General features: G+C 38.7%; 2 protein-coding genes across 5 annotated transcripts in view; both read left to right on the top strand.

Annotated features, from left to right (window-relative positions):
• The window catches only part of MAP3K1 (mitogen-activated protein kinase kinase kinase 1), a 61,301-nt gene extending 54,087 nt beyond the window's left edge, over positions 1–7,214 (top strand). For all 3 annotated transcript variants that reach the window (XM_062600127.1, XM_062600125.1, XM_062600126.1), the window contains exons 17-20: positions 1,583–1,714; positions 2,496–2,638; positions 3,112–3,243; positions 4,533–7,214. In XM_062600127.1, the coding sequence (XP_062456111.1) occupies positions 1,583–1,714; positions 2,496–2,638; positions 3,112–3,243; positions 4,533–4,682 (557 nt within the window). In that variant the 3' untranslated portion in view covers positions 4,683–7,214. The remainder of the gene's footprint in view (positions 1–1,582; positions 1,715–2,495; positions 2,639–3,111; positions 3,244–4,532) is intronic.
• Positions 7,215–10,492: 3,278 nt separating this feature from the next.
• SETD9 (SET domain containing 9) lies at positions 10,493–20,356 on the top strand. Of its 2 annotated transcripts, XM_062599433.1 has the most exons (8): positions 10,493–10,669; positions 11,142–11,506; positions 13,063–13,186; positions 14,054–14,169; positions 15,210–15,315; positions 16,494–16,700; positions 17,915–18,098; positions 18,388–20,356. In XM_062599433.1, the coding sequence occupies exons 1-6, from the start codon at positions 10,584–10,586 to the stop codon at positions 16,579–16,581; spliced, it is 885 nt and encodes a 294-aa protein (XP_062455417.1). In that variant the 5' UTR covers positions 10,493–10,583; the 3' UTR covers positions 16,582–16,700; positions 17,915–18,098; positions 18,388–20,356. The 2 variants fall into 2 exon arrangements, with proteins under 2 accessions (XP_062455417.1, XP_062455416.1); XM_062599432.1 differs by having other exon boundaries at positions 17,915–20,356.
• The last annotated feature ends 1,177 nt before the right edge of the window (positions 20,357–21,533 follow it).

Genomic DNA, 21,533 nt, shown 5'->3' with positions numbered 1-21,533 from the left:
AGGTATTCCTACAAGCAATTTTTTTGATCTAGACTTTTCTGTGCTTATTCTGTCATACCATTAAAATATTTGGAAACTTTGAGTAAAAATTCTACTACTTGCCTGAATTTGTGAATCTAAAAGAGTAGAGAGGGAGGCTTAAGAGGCGGGTTTAGCTCAGTTGGTTAGTGTGGTGCTGCTAATGCCAAGGTTGTGGGTTCAATCCCCGTACAGGGCAACGCTGAGGGTTGGACTAGATGATCTCCAGAGGTCCCTTCCAACCTTACCATTCTGTGATTCAGTCTGATATATTTTAAGCTGTATCATTTTCATTATAGCTGCATAATCTTAAATGATTGTTAAAAATAATTTAGCTTGAAAGTTTGTAATGCCTGTCAGTTGTGTTTTCTCACAAAAATTTTCATTTAAAAAATGTGTGAAAAGCATGCAAAGGCATTTGAGAACTTAGTCATCTTTTTATAATAATTAGTAGGTTTCAGGAAGCACATGTTAAAATCTTAGCTTAACTCTGTTAAGTGGTAATTTAATAATAAATAGTGAGATGTTTTAATTATTGTATAGAGCAGGGGACAAGAAAATTCATGTACCTTAAGATGGAGCTTTATTAATTTTATGAATGACATATGTTGTGAGATTGTGTTGCCTAGTCTATCAAGGGACAAATTTAGTATTTTATACATCTTTATTTTCTACAAAAAAAGCAATGCACCTTTACACACATTTTTTGGCAGAAACCACTTAGTAATATAAGAGTGCTAGCCAGCAAACCCAAGTATGTGTTGTTGTAAACAGTGGTGCAGAAAATACTTTCTTGAAACTCAAGCTGACTTTAAAAAATAAACATTTATAAAATATGATTTTTCTGAAATAGTATTATTTAATCAGGATTGTCCTTACTTCATTTGAGCCCAGGTTATATTAGAGTACTTTAAGAAGCACAGTGCCACTCCAAAGACTTGACAAATCTATATACCAGCTCTGGCAAAGAAAAAGGAAGATGTTGCTTTTCCTAGTTTGTATACTAGACATCTATATATTGATACTTAAATGGTAGCAAAAGCAAATAAAGATCCTAAGAGGAAACATGCACTGCACTCTGCACATATATGTACATAGTTCTAGAGAGACGTATTTTTCTACTGAATGAAAAAATTAATGCATGATCTGGATAAATACCTGGGGGAAGAGGGGGAAGAGAAGGTTCTAATCAACAGCAATACCTGGTACACTAGTATATTGGTGTGTATTTACATGTGCATGTGTGTGCACTTGCACACACACACACACACACACACACGCGTGTGTGTATATATATATATATATATTTGAGGAAAGATGAAATTAGTAGGAAGCATGAAGAGATGTGGTTTTAAAACTTATGCTTTTCTCAGTAGAAAGTAATGAAGTAATTAAGTATTTTGCTCTTTGCCTATGGAACTCTTCACATATTTATGAGAGTGGCTAAGAAAGCTAGTTGTCAATTGAAAATACCAATACTGAGCTCCAATTTTAGGAAGCATTGCTGCATTCTACCAATCTCCAGTATAAATGTTGATTAAACTGTATCACTTTTATCTTTTAGGAGGCTCAGTTGCTCATTTATTGAGCAAATATGGAGCCTTCAAAGAATCAGTAATTATTAATTATACGGAACAACTGTTACGTGGCCTTTCTTACCTCCATGAGAATCAGATAATCCACAGAGATGTTAAAGGTAAAAAAAAAAAAAAAAAAAAAGTATTTATAATATATATTTAACAAGTAGTATTCACAGAGCACTATGTATTTTCCTGTTTAAGACCTATTGCTTCTCTTGAACACCATTTCAAGAATTGAATTTTTGTTGGATTTGTCTCATGATCTTTAATCCACAGAAATTATCTTGGTATGTTATGAGCATTCTATTTGCTACCTGTGCCAAAGGTTTAGGAAAATTGGCTTTCTGGACTAGTTCAAATCAAATAACAAGTTACCATATCGTTTTAATAACTGAGTAGTCAGATTCACATAAATATTTTACCCTGAAAAGACAGCAAAATCTGTGAACAAGACAAAATAAAGAGGTCAGGAAAGCTCTCTATGCCTCTAATTCCTTTTTAAGAGAACTCAGAAGACTACCTACGGATCAAATAAAACGTTTAAATTTCATAGGGAGCAGCAGGCAGTGAAAACCTCCAGGGTTTTAGATTGCTATTTTCTTTCTTTCTCCCAGTTCCAGGCATCATTCCAGAATCCCATCTTTGCCCTACTTTTAAAAATTGATTACTTCTCTAAATCTCTCAAATGGCCTCAAGCTGTGAGCAGTATCATTCAGGCATAACAGAAAAGAAGCGTATTATTAGACTTTGTCCCTGATTTCTAGATTTCCTTGCTACTGAGGGTGGGGAATATCAAACTATTAACAATTTTGAAATGGAGGGAGGGAGGTTGTCTGTTCATTCTTTCACCTTCGATAGAAATCAAACTAGCAGATTTTTTTATTATGCTGTTGACAGGTGCCAATTTGCTAATTGACAGCACAGGTCATAGATTAAGAATTGCTGATTTTGGAGCTGCAGCCAGACTGGCATCTAAAGGAACTGGTGCTGGGGAGTTTCAGGGACAGTTGTTGGGAACTATTGCATTTATGGCACCGGAGGTAAGAAACTAGTTTTGGAAGTTGCATCAAAAAGTTTGTTTGAAGTCTACACTAAGAGGAAATTATTGTAAAAGTTTCAAATGTATTTTAAATGTACTTATCCTGAAGAATGGGAATGGTACAAACATGGCATTAAGGACACTTCTATTTCTTGCTCCCCATGTTGTTCTAAGTAGCTTATTGTGAGATACATCTTGAGTACTGTTAGTAAAGCACAAGTGACAGTTTGATCAAAAGCTAACAATTGCAAGATACTTTCTTTTGTCCCTTGATCTGGCCCTTTTATTTCCTACTTCTCTGCTTTACAGTAAAGAGATATAAATTTTACCTGTATTTATGTCACTAGTCATGCTGTTAACCCAAAATGTTAATTGAAATGCACTTGATTGTACATGCAGTAGTTAAATACTGAAAAATCGGAGTTGGAGACTTTGAAGTGGTTAACCTGTGCTTTGACTTGTCTATCTGTTCAGGTTCTGAGAGGTCAGCAATACGGTAGGAGCTGTGATGTGTGGAGTGTTGGCTGTGTTGTTATAGAAATGGCTTGTGCTAAACCTCCTTGGAATGCAGAGAAACACTCCAATCATCTTGCCCTGATATTTAAGGTGAAGTACTTTGTTGCTTTTATTCTTAATTTCATATATTAGTCTTAATTTCATATACAGTAATGTAAATTTCAGAAAGTTTTGTAAGCAGAGATTGTTACAATTGCCCTGTTGTTATACTGGAGCTGTTAGTACAAAAATCAGTACTGATAACAAACATAATCGTATTTGCTTGTTTAAAAAAATAGCAGCCAACAATAATTTCCAGAAAAGGCTTTCTAAGATATGAACACATAATGTAACAGGAAAAAAAAAATAGATGGGAATGAAATTGATCCTGACTCTGAGCAATCCTATAAAATAGAGGAGCGTAAAAGAAATGATATGTTGTTTCTGATTGCCATTTATATATGTATTTGTATTTCCTAATGGGGAATGGCCTTTGAAACTGATACTTAGCATTCAGATTTTGCTCTAAGAGGTTTATCATTACGATATGCCACATATAGTAATATTGTATTTTCACTTGTTTTTGGCATTTGTGTTTCTTACTAAAATCAATTAGATACATTTATTTTTAAAAATTTAGTTGAACAGCAGGCATGAATGAAGAAAATACTTCCACAAAACAGATACAGCACAGCATTATTCAAATGTTCTAATTCAGTACCAATCACTTGCGATAAGAGATTTAAATGTGTCTATTCTGTGTCTGAACATGTGTGAATCTGATGGTGTCAGCGTAGTATTCCCAAGAAAACATCATCTTTCTTTATTTGATGTAGAGAAAAACAAAATCAATTTAGAGAGTAAGCAGCTTCCATCTGAGAAAGATTACACTTTGTAGTGGTAGCAGAAATAAAGTGAAGACAGTGAAAGAGAACAGCTTAACATACCGTAACATAATATGCCTTAGCTTAATATATCTCCATGCTTACTTGCATTATGCTGCTTAACACTGATGTCAAGTAGTAGACTAAAGAATAACCTGAAGGGTGGCATAACGGTATTTCTTGTGGTCGGCTCAGCAGATGTTTACAGCAGAATCTTGCTGCAGGAAGAAAACCTTGAGAAAAGTAGAAGGAGAGAGATGGAGACAATGAAAAGCAGGAGAAGAGCATACATTATTAAGAAAGGAGGCATAAAGGGAACTTAAGACTTCAAAAGTAATTTTCTTAAAATGGAAAGCAATAATGTAATCTGCAGAGAAACTGTGGTAGGGAATACTCTACTTGAATAAAAGCTCATAGTATAATTGAGGTCAGCTGAAAACTATCAGCATTTTGAGGCTTATTTTGAGGCTTTTTTAAGAAGTACTGTCTTCTAAAACCTATTTTCTATTTGTTTAGATTGCTAGTGCAACTACTGCTCCATCAATCCCTTTACATCTGTCTCCTGGTTTAAGAGATGTGACTCTTCGATGTTTAGAACTTCAACCTCAGGACAGACCCCCGTCGAGGGAGCTGCTGAAACACCCAGTCTTCCGTACTACGTGGTAGCTAATTATGTAAAAGGCTGATATACTGAAGATGATGCTACTGAATATACAATACCTGTTTTGCAGTGCACTTAAGCACAGCAGCTTGTATTATTCTACTGGCCTTAATGATACATCAAGGACTTAAGCCAGTGGAGGACCCTACCTAAGTATGTGATTGACAAATCGAAATCTTTACCTAAGCTCTGTATGCAACATTTCACAACTTGACCAGAAAAATGTAAACTGTGCCTTTTTTAAACATCTGGCTCTAGGTTTCTTTAAATCTGCAAGATTATTTAGCAGATAAGTGGGTTTTATTTTAATTTTTTTTTTTGGAGCACTTTTTCAGCAATATTAGCAGCTGAGGGGCTCAGGATCTATTTTAATATAGCAATCACTGTTCCATTTGGCATCATGTAGATGTAAGCAGAGGGTTCTGCAATTACAGTCAGTTTTCAGCACTGGTTAAGAGAAATTTTTGTATCTATTTTCTTGATTATACAAAGTAAATTTTGAGTAACAAATTAAATCATTGATAGATACTTTAAATACATTTTGCCTTCATTAAAGTAAGAGGAGGCTATTGTGGTTCACTGTGCGTTTACTGCTGGCCATGTAATTTCTTTTGAAATTAAGGTTTGTATTTTCATTGTATTTTTAACGTTCAGGGAAAGGTGATCTTGCAAAATAAAATAACCTTTATAAAAAGGTGCAAATAGTGTCAGTGAACATCTTGCTGATGCATGAGTTTTTAAAAAAAAGTTTGCTTGAAATCTGGAATAAGATAAGAGGCTACCTTCAGGTCAGTGTTTCAAGCTCTGCTAGTGCAGGTTATTTAAAAAACAAAAAACAGAAAAACACAGAAGAACTAAGATTGTTATGCATAAAACATCTTACAATCTGAATCATGTTAAATGTTGTTGAGCTTTCTTTTCATATAGCGGTTTCTTCTGGCAAAGTATGTAGACAAGTTCCATGTCAAAGGACCCAAACCCAGCTCCCATTAAAGTTTATGGGAGGCTTTCCTGTACTTCAGTGGGACCAGGTGCCAACTATGAGTATATCTCATTCTTTGTGCAACAAAATTGAGGTTGTTCTCCATTGATGACAAATTTTACCTGCTGTTTTCCTTCTGCTGTACATCATCTATTTACTGTAGCCATTATGATCATTTAATTTGAAAATGTTAAAAATATTACCATAAGAAAGGTATTTATTTTAACAAGAAATAAGCTTGGACTTGAAAAGCAAGATAAAGTAAAATGTGAAGTGAAGCTTCACCTGTAGTGCAAAACTTGTGTTTTTAACAGATATCTTTTTTTTTTAAGAAAAAAAAAGTTTTAAAATGATTTTAAAGGCAGGTTTTTAGATTCTGATGCATGTAATTCTGAAGGAAAATGGCAGCTTTTCTTTTGCTTTTTAAGAGGGGGGATCTTTTTAAATCAAGTACTGATTGTGTTTAATCCATTAAAAAAAAAGGTTCATGTTTTAACTCTTCAGAAGCCAGTTGAATTGTTGGACTGAAATAGAATTGGTTATCTTAAAAGACTCAGGACAAGCTAAATAAGCTATAGTACATTAAAAATGTACAATACAAATTGGAAGTAAAACATCTTAAAGATAAGTTTACAGGAATGATAGTGCTAATACTAATAAAAAGCAGTGTCATTAGTTGTGAATGTGTATTTCTTTTGGAAATTTTACATTCCTTTGTTTTGGAAGATTGGCAGACTTTGAAGAGTTAAAAAAAAAAAAAAATACCGAAATGTGAAGTTTGGTAGCTCTGTTTTGTACTTGACTTTTTTTTGACCACTTTAGAATTTCTCATTCTAATAAGATTGTTTCCAAGTCTGTCTTATGTGCAAGCTTTAAAGGATGCACTCTTGCCAATTTATGTACTGGAAGATCAATTGTCAGATTAATGCTATTTCTGGCAGAAATGTAAACTGTATAAACTGATGAACCTCAGCTAATCAGTATTACTTTGTAGATCACCATGCCTACCACATTTCAAACTCAAACTGCCTCTAGATGTCCAAATGCATTTTGTTTGAGTTTGTTTGCGTTTCCCTCAGCTTGCTGGTAATTGTGGTGTTTTTAAAATGCAGATGTGATGTAATATTCTTATTTTCTTTGGATCAAAGCTGGACTGAAAATTGTATTGTGTAATTATTTTTTGTGTTCTTAATGTTATTTGGTACTTAAGTTGTAAATAACGTCTACTGCTGTTTATTCCAGTTTCTACTACCTCAGGTGTCCTATAGAGTTTCTTCTACCAAAGTTCACTTTCACAATGAAATTATATTTGCTATGTGACTGATTCCTAAGACTTCCAGGGCTTAAGGGCTAACTTCTATTAGCACCTTACTGTGCAAGCAAATTTTACAGAAATCTCTGGGTTAAGAAATTTGGCTTCATTGTATCCTTTGTTATTTTAAATATATCAAGATATTTTAATTAAAAGTTTTTACCCCATTGAACCAATTTTTATATAGTATAATTTGTACCTATTTTGGTGTTTTTGTCTTTATAGTAAATAAAAGTTTTTGAAAAAAAATGTTTGTAATGTAAATATTTTCAGTTTACCAATGTGAATAAAGTATTTCTGGTACACTTCATTGTTTTTTACACATATTTCATATGCAGCACTTGATATCATAAGATTTAGTTTTTAATATGAAATGACCCATATGAATATTGGCTGATGTATTTCTTTATCAGTATACGTAAGATAGCTAAGATGAAGGGTGGCAACAAAGACTTAAAAAAAAAATAAGTAAAGATAGGAACTTCTCTTAGGATAATTCTCTATGAAGCTTATTTTGCTTATGCATTTAGATCAAATATTAAATGACGAAGCTTTGCATTGCTACAGAAGTTTAGTTATTCATTGCCAAGTCAAGTGAGTGGATTTGGTTTAGATCAGTTCTGGAGCCATTCAGGTATGTCTTGGAAGTCAATGTGCTATTTTAGGGTTTTCAGTGAAGTAATTCTGTTTTTTGCTGATTTAAGTGGCAGTCATCACAAACCTTTCTCATATTCAGATAATCTGAAATGTATAGCAAAGGCAGGGCTTCTTTCAGTTGCCTATCTTTCTCTCTCTCTCTCTCTCTTTTTTTTTTTTTTTGACATTTTAAAGTTGAAAATTAAGCACTGTGCAGTCTATTTTATACTGAATTCCACATTCTGAAAGAACAGTTTTTATATGCTGTTACTCATGTGATTTTCTGCAAATACAGATTAATGTATCAGTTCAGCAGTAAAACTTGGTAGCAGGAATCTTCAATTAAGCTCTAATATCCAACTTTTTAAAGCTGAAAATTATATAACAGGAATTCAGGAAAAATATGTGACAAGGTTAAATAAATCAAGTGAGATACTTTCCTTCATTTAATTTACTGTGGAATTCTTGAATTTTACAATACTGTGGTAGTTAGAATGCCAACTTGTTGGTTGCTGTAACATCCCCTTTTAGGAACAAGGGAAGGCAGAGATCACTCATCCCCTGCAGTTGGCAGTAAATGTCAAAGATGCGTACTTAGGGAACTAAATGTCTTAATTTGCAAAGGAAATCATTTGTTCTTCTACAGCCAGATAGCAAGTTGTGCTCGATTTGATATCTGTGGTGGGACATTCAGTGTTCTCTCTGGTGGTTCTAGCTGTTTTGACAATGTTTACCAGTTCTTTGGAGCATAGCTTTTGTCACGAGGGTCACGTATTTCTTTGCATTTTCTGAGCAGTTAACTTGGATACATGGTTATTCTGCCTTTACTGTGTTTACTTCTGAGAGAGCGTATTTTGCTGAGCTGAATCACAAATATGAGTCACTCTTTAAGAGCCACAATACAGTGTTCTCCTGCATATCCTGTGGCATAAATGCATGACATTTTCTCATTAAAACTTTAATACATAGCTGTATACATTAGAATTTCAGTTGCAAACTGAGATCTCTTTTCCCATGCCATTACCAAGAAAGTCCAGAAGATGGCAGAAAAGCACGTTCACCCAGGCAAGGCTGAGGCTCAGTCTGACATATTGTGCTGTTTTCTTTCGTTTTTCTAAATTACTTCAGTTTCTAGTACGTCACTGTTCAATTCCCTTTCTTGGAAATGATGTACAAGACCAAGGATGGAGGTGAAGTGAATACGCAGTAAATCAAGAAGCAATTTATAGATACTTCCAAAGCTCTCACTAGAAGCGAGTCGTCTTGCTTGCCTTGCTGGGCCTGACTCCAAAATCTTGAACCCTTGGCAAAAGTTCAGATCCAGATACAGGAGAATAAACCTTGACAGTGATTTAAGTTTTGCTTTCTCTATTCTCAAACACTAGCTTCTAGTGATTAAATTTTAAATGGGTTTCTTAAGAAAGTCAGATGCATGCTATCATGTTCTATTTTGTTTTTCTAGTAACTTTATAGGCAATTAGCTTTTTTTTTTTTTTTTAACATATTTTTTTTCCATGTAACTAAAAATTGCAGACTAGGATCAGTACCCAATGATGCGAGTTTTATGAAAGTAGACACCTTAGCAGAGAAGGGAGACTGAATCAGTGTCTCCTCTTCCCCCCCCCCCCAAAGAAATTCCTACTGTTGCACAGCAAGTTCAAATAGTTAACTTTTCTTCTTTTCTCTCTCTTATGCTTATTAATTACAGAAAACTGCGCTTTGTCTGAGATTTCTGGGGGTGGGGTGAGTGGAAAGGCTTTCACATTTTGCTGAACCCAACCATGAAGAAGGTCGCACCTCCACAAAATACAAGACGTCACTGGCTCTGCAGCTTGCAGGGTTATGTTTTTTAATGCACAAGACTTGTTTTTCTCCTAATTTGATTCTCTGCCCCCTCATTCAGTGCGGATATCATCCTACCTATTCCATCCATAGTACGAGCAATGCATTTTTATCCATACATATACATACACGTGTGTGTGTATATACATATTTATATATACACACACACACACACACACACACATATATATATATACATATATATATATATACACACACATACACCTCTTTCCAGGAAAAACAGCATCTTCCGCATTCAGATCTTTCCAGAGGAACTGAATGTGGACCTTTGGCCTTTAAAATGATGCCCAGCACAAGTACGGCTGTATTTGCTGCTACGTGGAGGTATAAAGAACTAAGGAGCTGGCTAGTATTTGTACCGCTGTCGTCCTCTTTCCGTGGTCATTTGCCCGGTTCTGTGCTGCGGAGCACGTGCCTGAAGTCAGCGTAGGGGAAGGAGGGTCCTCTGTTTTCAAAAGCAACTTGGAGTGTGCTAGCGCACTGCTGCCTACCGGCAGGGCCGAGGCGGGCCCAGCTAACCCGCTGAGGTCAGTGTTCGGCTACGCAGTCAGTGGGCATAGGGCAGAGCGGAGCGAGGGGCGACTCGGGGCAGCCTGAAGGCTGCAGCAGGGCTGCTCCCGCCCTACCAGCCGAACACCGAGGCCCTTCCCAGCCGCCGCGCCTCCCCGCCGACCGAGCGCCGCTCCGCGGGGCGCGGCCCCGCCGCCGCCGCCGCAGCTCCCCGCCTCGGTGGTGCCGGCTGCTCGCACCATTGCGACAGGCCGCGGCGGGGCCGACGCGCACCAAGGCTGCTCGTAGCGCAGGCGCCGTTAGGAGAGCTCATGAGTGACGAAGGGCCTGGGGGCGCCGGCGGAGCGGGATCCCGCGCTCCGTAGAGCGCCGCGCCGCTCCGGCGCCCCGCCAAGGCCAGCCCCCGAGCCGGCAGCACAGCGCCGGCAGGCGGCGCGGCGCGGCGCGGCCCCGGCAGCGCAGGGCAGGGCAGCGCAGCGCAGCGCAGAGCCGCGCGGGCGGGCGGCCTTGGCGCGGCGCCGCCGCCATCTTGCGCGGCGCGGGCAGCGCTGAGGAAAGGGCCGGGCTGGGCCGGGGCCTGCGCGCCGCGCCGCCGCCCGCGCCATGCTGCGCGCCCTGCGGCGCCGCTGGGACTCCTACAAGTACCGCTTCGTGCCCTGGGTCGCGCTCAACCTCCGCCGCAAGCGCAGGTGAGGCCGCGCCGGGCCCCGGCGCCGGCCCCGGCCGTAATTTAAAATAGTAATTTTAAAATCAATGCTGGAAGTAGCCGGATAGATTTTCCTTTTCTAACGGGATGATACGTCTGATCTCTTTTTAAAGGTTAAAAATAGTTCTTACTTGCATTTAAATGTGTGGAACATTGCTATAGGTAGCACAAATGTCCCTAGTCAGTATGCAAATCATTCCCAATTCTCAGTAAAAGTGTAACGAATGTTTGGTAAAACAGCCCCTAAGATCTCAGTGGTGTTTAACCAGCTCGTCAGTTTTTGTATATACATCAGGTCGTGGTTTTGTAGGCGAAAAGGTATGAGGCTATCTTCTTTACAATTTTGATTTGCTTAAAGCAACCACGCAGATAACTTTTTACTTGCTCCTGTAAAATGTCTCTCTTACATTTACTTTAGGAAAAATGTAATTAAAAAAAAAGTTTTTTCTTTACAGGACCCTCCGATATGTTCCAGAAAACTCCCAAGACAAAATTATCACCGATGAAGATGTCTTTGCAACACTACTGAAAGTATTTAAAGCTCTGTTCATAAATGACTTAAGTAGACAAACACGTATCTTGGCCTTACTTCCTGAAATTAAATGTAAATATCTGGAACTACTGACTGTTGAGCTGGAGCGATCAAAAGTAAATTCATGTAACCCTCAGAGTCAACGTGTGTTTAGTCCCGAGGAAGTTCTGTTTAATACACTAGGGTTCAGTATTACTCGAGACCAAAGTTCACTGGTTTCTGCTGGAACTGGAGTCTTTGTTACCAAAGGTTTTGTGCCAAAAGGGACCGTTGTGTCTATGTATCCTGGTAATGAAATATTATTCTTATTTCTGAATAAATTAAGATATATTTTCCAACTATCTAATTGTAGTTCCCAGTTCCACACCGGTTTTTATTTTACAGGTTTTATTTGTAATTTGTTTAAGCAGTTAGTGGATATAGGGGAGAGCATAGTGAGGGGTTACTCAAAGCAGCCTTAACAAAATCACAAGTTATAATGAGTATTTCTGTGCATAAACTGGCTAGAGTTATTTTCAAAAATAAGGAAAGCAACATTCTGGTGCAGGGAGGTTGTTTCTTAAAAAAAAAAAAGAAAAAAGAAAACTTTGAATACTCAAAGTGTGATACTTAGCTGATTGAAAATCGATCCAGATTCCGTATGTGCACGGAGTGATTTCACAGAGTTGAAGAAAACAGTTTGATTCTTTGGGATTTCTCTTTTGGATAAGTATTTGCAAAACTGGATTTTTGAGGTCTCTACACAGATCAGCGGACAGACTACCAATTTTTTCAAAGCACAGAAATACGAATTAGAGAACGAAAGTAAAGCCCTTATTCAGTGAAACTCTCCTCCATAAAGTATGTTTGGCAGATCAGCACTTCTCTGTTCCTTCTGCCTTTTTCTTGGAACTGTATTTGCTTATATTGTTTAAACAGTTTTGTAATTCTGTCAGTATGACCAAGCTAGCTAGCTAGCACAGCACTGCTGAAATGCTTTAGATTTGTTTCTGTTTCATTTGGCCAACAGAATTATCGCCCATATGTGGTCCCTGTAGCTTGTGCCAGTGGGACAGGGTTAGGACTAGTCTGAGAATTTAAGTACATGGCCATTGGCTTTGACTTGTAAACTGAGCAAATATCAACTAAAAATTACAGGGAATTAACCTGCAACCGTATGGCCCCTCTTCAGACACACATTAAAGGTGAGTACAGACTCCCTGAGAGCATATCATTCCTGCCAGAAAATCCAGCATAACAAGAGGGTGAGCTGCTGAAATGAGCATCCTTTTTTTTAGAGGTAGGAAAGAAACTACAGGGCTGCTGGCTAGGGAAGGGACCCACTGGAGATAACAGGTTTTTGCTGTCCTGCCTGTTACTTGGCAGCAAATGTAGCCTGCCAGCAGGACCTTCTCCATCAAGCTCCTTGCAAAATTTCAACCCAGGTTTTCTGCAGAGGGTTACTGAAGATGTAATGGGTATGAGGGATGCCAGACAACAACATCATGAAAATTTGCAAGCCAGCCTCCCCCTTTGACTTGTTCAGTCTGCAATTTGAATTCAGTCCAGGCCAGGTTAAATCCTATCCAGATATTTGGGACATATTCTGCTAAAATGATTTACCTGTTCTCATTTTTGCATTTTCTCTCTTTTGTATCAGGTGGGATACAAGAGGGAGGGAAGATGGAGGGGGAGAAGGTGGAGGGGGGGAATCTTTGCTGTCTGTGTGTACTTTTCAAAGTGTTCTCTCACACAGTAATAATAAGCAAAACGTTTTCTCCTACCCACTCTGTCTCCTCTGCGTAAACCAATTCTGACAGTTGAACTTATTTTCTTCTGAAATAATCTTATCTGTTTTGCAACAGGTACAGTATACAGGAAGTATGAACCCATCTTTTTCCAGTCCCTTGGCAATCCTTTTATTTTTAGGTGCATAGATGGTGTTCTTATTGATGGGAATGACAAAGGACTATCTAGAGCAGTGTACAGGTAAGTGCTCAAAAGAAACAGGAGTATCAGTCACTCAATATTTAAGAGGTGGTACCAACTCTAAATTGAGACACGTTTCTGTGAATATCATCCGTTTCTGGGTGTCCTATGTTGTAATACCAACAGCGCAGCACTTGTGACCCACATCTGTAAAGACAAGAAGATGCCTTGTGATGAAAACCAGTGTACAGAGACTGTCTATTGTAGGAAAAAAAAAAAGTAGTTTTAATAAGAACAGGACATGACATACCATTTTCAAAATATTTCCAAGCTTTATAATCAAATATTCTTGGTGGATGAAAAAAAAGCTGTATGGACTTGCTAACATCTAAAGGGTCAATCTAGCACTGGTAAGCTTTCACAGCAAGCCTGAGGCTGCCATGTACTCGACCAGTACAAGAATGATTTTATCTAGCTCCCATTGAAATGTAATGTTTAATGGGCAAATGTAACAACTAAAATCTTCTGAATAAAAAGCAAAAAGGGTAATAAGGGCCTACTTGTACCTGATTTGAACTCTGGGTATGAATTTGAAATCGGTATTACAGTGGCCTTCACGCCTCTAGGAGTGAACAAGATGTATTCTGCAGTAGTAATGTTTGATACAGATTTCTGGTATTGTGTGTTGTGTTTTCATACTGGTTTCTCCGCTAGAGTCAGATAGAAACCACACGCTGATGGAAAGTTCTGGTATATTTTTTTAAAGTATCATCAATATTTTTTTCAAGTATTATTGCATCCACCAAGTGGATTGGACAGCTGTAACTTTACCCAGCTACCACGGCTGTTCCTACAGGTAGAAGTACAGATCACCTGTCAAGGGAAGGAAGGAACATTGATTCAGGTTAATGCTGTGGGTCATTCCAGGTCTTGCAGCAGGAGAGATCAGCTTGGCCCATTTCAAATGAGTGATGTGAGCTGGCTCACAGCTACCCTGCAAAACCCACTGGCGGTGGGACAGTACATTAACAACTGCTCACATGGTAAGTTGCCAGATTTCCCAGACTTCAGTTAGACTTTATCAGTATAAATTACTTTGAGAGTGAGATGGAGAGTCGGAAACTGATGTTAGGGGGCAAAACAGCTGTTTGGCTGTTCAGAAAAATTAAAGACTGTTACAGAATAAAGACTTTCTGCACCTCTTAAAACCGGCGGGTGGTAGAAGGTAGAATCCTTCAGTGCAGCAGGTTTTCAAATATCCTTATGTTTTTCTCACTTAATCCCTGAGATGTCACCCTGTTGGTCTGTAAAATGAAAAGGACTCATCCCAAAATGTGAGACAGTGGGAAAGGATAGCTAGGGAGGGAATGAGGTGGTCCACAGAGCTGCAGTATTGTTCCTGCAGGCTTCTTGAGAAAACCATATGCAAAACAACATGTACACTGCTAAGTTCAGATTGTAATTATTCTTAGACTTCCTTAAGAAATAAGGAAGAAACAATGTCTGCACAAAATCTAGGAAACTTGCTGTGGCATAGCTGTGGGACATGGAGAGGAGCTCTTCATTTCTTCCGTTTCAGAAAATGTGTGAGGTTTGGGGGAATAAGTGGCTCATGGGTATCGCTGTGAAATACTGAAAGTTTAATGGCTACCAAACCTAGCCTATAAGTGGCTTGCAGAGCCTGTATTGCACTCATAATATCTTGCCTCAAAATAGCCAAAGGGAAGGCAGCTGGAGTACTGAACCAGGTACTGATAGGAAGGGAGACAAAGCTCTGTCCCATGTAACTCTTTCTTCTCGGTCCAAAGTTCATGTAAAGAAAACTCCCCTGTCCCTGCTGGACAGATAGTGCTTTTCTCCCTGGCTGTCTTTATGACACCTTTTGCCACCATGAAAATTGATAACAGGATAACTATTTTTAAAAAAACTTACAAGCAAAGTTATGAGTAACTTCAGTGTGGTTTTCAGGCCTGATGAAGCAGATGCTACTTTTGCAGTAGTACATTTGATCTTTTTACACATGTCTAAACCCTGTCTAAGATTTTCTTAGTATCATAGAGTCGTTTTTTTTTCTTATTCCTAGGAAAAGCAGCCAATGTCTGCTATCAGGAGTTTGATGTGCCAGGATCTTTTCCTGTAGAACTGAAACAGTATCTTCCAAACATCGTCTACAGCCATGACATACAGAGGTTAGCAGTGAATCAGAGTTCATACGTTTCTGTGGTAAAAAGTATCCTGTATATGAAGACCAACATGGTTGAAGAGGAAAGTTTTTCCATATAAAGATGAGTTACCTCAAAGTACGCATATGGAAGGAAAAGTGCTAGCTTTCTGAGTAGACCCATTTTAAGCAAATTACAGGACTCCCTATTTCTTTTTGTTCCTTTTTTCTGCAGCTTCACATCTGATATCAACATAGCTCAGAAGACAGTTTTACAAGCCATAGTTGCACTACAGTATGATTTGTGAATCCCGTAAATCAGTATTTATATTTTGCTTCTATTACCATAATAATGTTTTTCAGTATATATTTCAAATATAGATAGCTTCTAGCTACTCATTTTGATACTGATATTTACAGTTCTAACAACTTCGGTAATCTAATTTGTAAATCTTTTTCTCTTTTACAGAAGAGCTTATAGTCCTTACTAATGTTTTTGTTTGATTTGTTTCAAAATGAAGGAGCACTACATTTCTGAATAGTGGGGACTGTCTGTGGTGATGGTGTTCTTCACTTTCACGCGCAGTGTCATCAAAAGAATGTACCCTCCTCCTATATCACATCTTCCAGCTTTAGGACATGTTCTTTTATGAAACTTGAACTTATATTGCTAAATCAGTCATAAGAAAACTTTGCCAGCCACTGATGTTAGCATAGGATTTATGGAGAAGTCACCCCTCATTGTACATTACAACAGGAGACTGATTTCAGTTCAGAGTTGTCCTTCTGAATGTTGTTTGGCTAAGAGTGGGTTCAGCCAACTAACACCTGTAGATAGGCATGTTTAGAGAAGTGATTTCTGCTCCATTAAACTTTCTGCAGCTTCTTATCCTGTCTATATTAGTGCCTTTTTCCCATGTCTTGACTAGTCCATTTCATTTCTGAATAGCTGTATGAGTGGAAACATTATCTGCCCATACACACATGGGCTGTACTTTTTTTGGTAATGATACCAATTTTACTTATATTTACAATCTCTAATCAACATAGTTTTCACAGGCTGCCTGGCCTGCTTTATGCATGTTACTCAGAAATAATCTAGATGGAGCCATTGTTTTAGCTTCTTGCTATGAAGAATTTAAAAAATTAAACGTGAAATCTAATTGTTCTCTTTCCTATGTTTTGCCCCTTTTTTTTTTCCTGCAGCCAACTGAGGTGTGTAGTGCTGGTTACTCTCAGAGACATCAAGCAAGGAGAAGAACTTTTTTCCAATTACTTCACTGTTATCAACTGAATTAGTAGGTTGAGGGACTGAAGAAATCTGTTTTATTAAAATAAATTAACTGTGTATGTACTTCAGGCTTCATGAGCGTCTTTGTATAATGGAGAGCTGTGCTTTGCCGCGAGCTGCAGGTTTGTATTTCTCTGAAAATACTCCACATTTGATGCAGAGGTGAAGGTTTAATCTGTTTACATCATTAGGTTATCAGCTGCCTAGTATTACGTAAAGTTTGCTGGTTTTCAGCTGCCCATATAGTGGCTCGTGAAATTAAAATGTAAGTTCTGGACATATCATTTCATCTTCTGGTTTGTTTAGTTGTCTGTAACTGTCTGTAACTTTAATCTTTTGCCATTTCATTCTCATGCTTACTGTGGACATAATTTGTAAAAAAAATCTCCTCTCTCTAGTTAAGTATTCCTCAGATGGTCTTCATTTTTGGTAGTTGTTAGTTCCTGTTTGGGTTTTCCTTGGAGTTGGTTCCATTCCCTTTAGTATCTTCTCTTTTAGAAAGTATTTCAATGTACCCAATTGCCCAAATCTTAACTGAAACCTTTTGAAAGATTGTATGCACTTCTGATGTTCCTGCATGGTACATTGTCACAAACAGGCTGACTTAAGCCACTTACTTTAGCTATCCCTGTTTTGGGGCAGGAGGAAGAACTACATGATATCCTGAGGTCCCTTTCAACCCTAATTTCTGTGGTTCAGTTAAAGTTTCCTGGCATGTTCATAGCTTTTATTCTCAGAGAGAGAGAACTTCGTGTTATAGAGTAACTAAAAGAAGTGATGCCAAACAAATGTGTTATATATTTTTAACGAGTAAAGCATAAACAAAGCCAGCCATTCCCACATTAATTCTTGATGCTGTCTGCAAACTGTTTTCACAAAGTGAACAAGAGACAGCTTGTCAGTCTTTGGGTCTGGCTAAACAGCTTTCTTGTGAAAGAAAAATAACCCACGTTTTTGCTGCAGAAGTCCAAGCAAGCCTCTGAATGGATTTGAGATTGGCGTAAGCTCATGAGAAAAGAGGAACGGGAAATGGTGTGTTCTCAGCAAACTAGTGGTGAGCAGGTAGGCAAGGGGGCCTTAGCTGCAGAAGCAGCTAGTCTGCTTTGCAGAAGACAAAGCTTTTCAGCAGCTTTATTGGTCTGCTTCCACACCTGCAAGCTGTCTTTCATATTCATCTAGAAGTCCTCAGCCAGAGAAAGCCAGCTTTTTCAGGCAAATTTGAACAACAGATCTATGGCACTGTGGCATGGGGCTCCGCGTAGGCTGTACAAGCTTTATGGAAATGCTGGGGACACTTCTAGTGACAGTCCTTATTGTGTCTTCCCTGTGTTAACAGCTCAGAGTAGATGGTGATCTCCAGTCCACTAAAGAGGACACCAATCCTCCACGGCTCAGAAGGTCCCTTCTCTCCAGAGCCTTTTTCCCCTAGCTCCTTCTGGGAGGAAGATACTGGACATCTCTTGATTTCTGAAAAGAAGAATGGTTGTCAGGATGCCTGCAATGTTGCTTAGCTCAAGAAGGTAACAAAGCAATAGAAGTTACAGTGGCTTTTGTTTTGCTTATATATTGGTCAAAGTTTATGGGGAGGTGGGGAATACTAGTTTCAGTCTGTGAGAAAGGCCCAGTTCTATTGTCATTTCTCTAGGCTGAGATGCTGTCCTGCAAAGGCATGGATTGCTATAGCTGTCACCCTTATGCACTTGTTAATCACTTTTAAGTGACCAGATTTGAAAGTATACTCCTCCTATTTGATAATTGTGGTACCTACATTTACAAATAATTTCTTAAGCATAATTTGCTTTACTGCAGTTGTGCTCTCTTGTATGTGAATGCTGCACAATAGTGGATGATTACAATGCTGAAATGCAGGCTGCATATCGCTAGCAAGACACATGGCACTGGTTTCTCCTTGCTGAAATACTGAAGCCCAATAGCCTGCCTTAGGGACTGATCCAATATGAAAGAAAGCAAGACTTGGCCTACAACTGGCAACAGCAGTTGATTTCTGTCTATTGATGGCAATAGAAATCCAAAAGCTGATAGGAGGAAGATATGCAATCAGGTGGTACTTCCAAATAGCACAAAGGAACTGGAACTGCACAGAAGAAAGATCAATAAAGTATCTGTCTTGAAGGATGATTTGCTTGACAATTTTCATTGTAACTCCCTACAAATGCAAACTGACTGAGCTAATTTCACCTCTGTATGCCTGTACACTTAATAGTAGACAAGGGAAAGAGAGATAATGGAGCTACTGGGGTGATTCCGGCGAAGGGCCACTGAGTTGATTAAGGGACTGGAGTGTCTCATATAAGGAAAGGCTGCAGGAGCTGGGCCTGTTTAGTTTGGAGAAGAGAAGACTGAGGGGGGAATCTTACCAATGTGTATAAATATCTGACAGGAAACTGTAAAGAGGATGGGGCCAGACTCTTCAGTGGTGCTCAGCAATAGGATGAGAGACAACAGACACAAATTGAAACACTGGAAGTTCCATCTGAACATGAGGAAAAACTTACTGTGAGGGTGACAGAGCACTGGAACAGGTTTCCCAGAGAGGTTATGGAGTCTCCTTCCTTGGAGATATTCAAAAGCCTTTTGTACAGGGTCCTGTGCAACATGCTGTGGGTGACCCTGCTTGAGACCTAGTTGGACTAGATGATTTCTAGAGATTCCTTCCAACCTCAATCATTCATAGATTCTGTGGATGTTCCAGTGACAGAATCTGTTTTATTTGAGAATGTTTTTGATCATTTGCTGGCATTGTGCTCCTGTTCAAGTTTCTTTTATCCAGCTTCAGTTAATACTGTCAGAAGGATAGAATGGTAGGCACTCTTTTTTGATTTTGCCACCTTTTCTGTTATGAAGAAGGAGCTCACTTTCGAAGAGGTTTTGTTATATTTGGGGTTTTTTAAGCAGTTACTTCAATATGTGGAGAGAAATCTTCAATTGGCTTGTCAAAATGTCATTGGTTTTAATTCAGATTCCCTCCTTAGGGAAGGAAGAAAGTGATTAGGATAGGACAGGCTCTTTTTTTTTTTTTTTTTTAGCTAGCTCTTGTGAGGGAAGTAGAGACCACTAGATTTTCTTCCACTGATGGCATACATGAAAGGCCTCCAGTCCACTTTGCCAACACAAATACTGTTCCTTTATCATTTTTTTGTTGGAGGGGAGTGCTTTTTTCATTATATTTACAACTCAAGATCTGTTCAATGTTCACACAAAAAACATCTTGTCATACTACCTAACTCGGTTTTTGAAACTTCAGTGAGCAGGTACTTCTTTTTTGTACAACTTCTCCTGAGACAACTTGTTGGGAGTAACTATTGCTTTGTACAGAGCATATAATCCTACAATAATTCTGTTTTGTGTGCCACACAGGCTTGACAGACTCTGTGAGCAGATTTTTATCTAGCAGATTACCTAGTTTGATGTCCACAGACAAATGTAGTTTGCATCTGGATTTTTCAGATACTGCAGTTAGAACCTCAGTTCTAATTATGTCTTATGCTAACACTTACCTAAACCTATCAGATTCATTCTTGCTGGCTTTTCATTTATGTCTTTTTTAGTTTAAATAACTACGGATGTGTTTAACGGTATACTAGTTTGTTAATTTTGAATCCTTACTGGGTTAAAAACTGCAGTTAGCTTGTTTTGTAGCACTACTTGCTTAATTCAGGTGTTGGTTTCCTGCCCTCACTCTGTAACTCATTTTGTTGAAGAAAGACAAGCTAGCTTCTAATTTTTGTAACCATAATAAACTAAACCAATTTAATAATGTCCAGTATCCACTTTCTTGCCCTATTAGAAGGATGAAAGCAATTCAGAGAGGAAGTTCATAGAGACAACACCATGATAGCAAGACCAAATGTGTGTGTGAAACAGGAAAGGTTCACCACTGCGTGAAGAGTTTTAGGCTTACTTTTCTGTGTTTAACCAAGCTTGCTCCTTTTCTTGGTGTAAATGTGCTGGCAGTCATGATGCTGTGGGTGGAGGAGTTCCCCTGCAGCACCCACAGTGGCTAGAGTGCAGCTTCCCAACCAGCAGTGGTTATTTGTCAGGCTGACTCCATGTGCCATCCATAGCAGGAACAGAAGGATGGAGCCCTTAACAGTACGGTATTGATTTGGAAACTGTTGTGTGGAGCTGCTGCTGTTCAGATGGTGAAATCAGACTTTGGAATAAATAAGATGATTGCATCAAGAGACACCCAGCTGGTCTCATCAGTCTCTTCTGAAGAAAAATGGTCTACGAGATCTTGACTTTTGACAGGCTACTTAGCTCGCAAAAGGCAAAGATGGTAGTAACAGTGGATTATAATTCTCCAGGAGGTAAGTAAGTTGTTAACTGGAATCCCTGTTGATTCAAGATGGAAAAATAAGAGGTGCTTAAAGAATCAAGAGATGAGCTAACAAACCCAGCAGGAGTGCTGGAGATTTTCTGTAAAGAACTGAGAGATGACCTGTCTCGGTAACAGTGGAGTGTCTGCTGTAGGAGGGAACTGCAAAGTGTCAGCACAAGGATTGGAAACCCACTTTTATAAAAAGCAAATCCTAATCAAGCTAGTGAAGTCAGTGAAGGGACCAGCAGCATGACTGTCCTGTACCAAAAGATTTACTATAGAACAGAGGAGACAACTTTTTGTCCTGCCTGCTAACCTGATGAGGCACAGGGTGCATTGAGGCCACCTTTCTTCCGAGATTTGTTCTTAACCCTTCTGAAATGCCACCACTGCAATAGCGTGTGTGAGAGCAGGGCAAACCATACCCCACTGCTTTAGATGTAGGGGTACTGAGCATCAATTTGGCAGGCACCAGAAAGAAAAAAAAAATCAGTTGCACTACTGCCTTCATAGTGCAATTAATTTTATATATATGCATATATATATATATATATATATATATATATATGCATATATAAAATGTATAAAATATAACTGGCACTTGTGTAGGCAC

The sequence above is a fragment of the Rhea pennata genome, chromosome Z (genome assembly GCF_028389875.1).
Source record: "Rhea pennata isolate bPtePen1 chromosome Z, bPtePen1.pri, whole genome shotgun sequence".
Classification (NCBI taxonomy): domain Eukaryota; kingdom Metazoa; phylum Chordata; class Aves; order Rheiformes; family Rheidae; genus Rhea; species Rhea pennata.
The sequence above is the reverse complement of the archived record's forward strand: the minus strand, read 5'-3'. Positions and strand labels throughout refer to the sequence as shown.

What these genes read in the sequence shown, in the direction of transcription:
- SETD9 (XM_062599433.1), top strand. Translation starts at nt 10,584, where the DNA reads ATGCTGCGCGCCCTGCGGCGCCGCTGGGACTCCTACAAGTACCGCTTC. An exon ending in CGTTGTGTCTATGTATCCTG is followed by an intron (nt 11,507 to 13,062) that starts GTAATGAAATAT and finishes GTTTTGCAACAG; the next exon opens with GTACAGTATACAGGAAGTAT. An exon ending in CATTAACAACTGCTCACATG is followed by an intron (nt 14,170 to 15,209) that starts GTAAGTTGCCAG and finishes TCTTATTCCTAG; the next exon opens with GAAAAGCAGCCAATGTCTGC.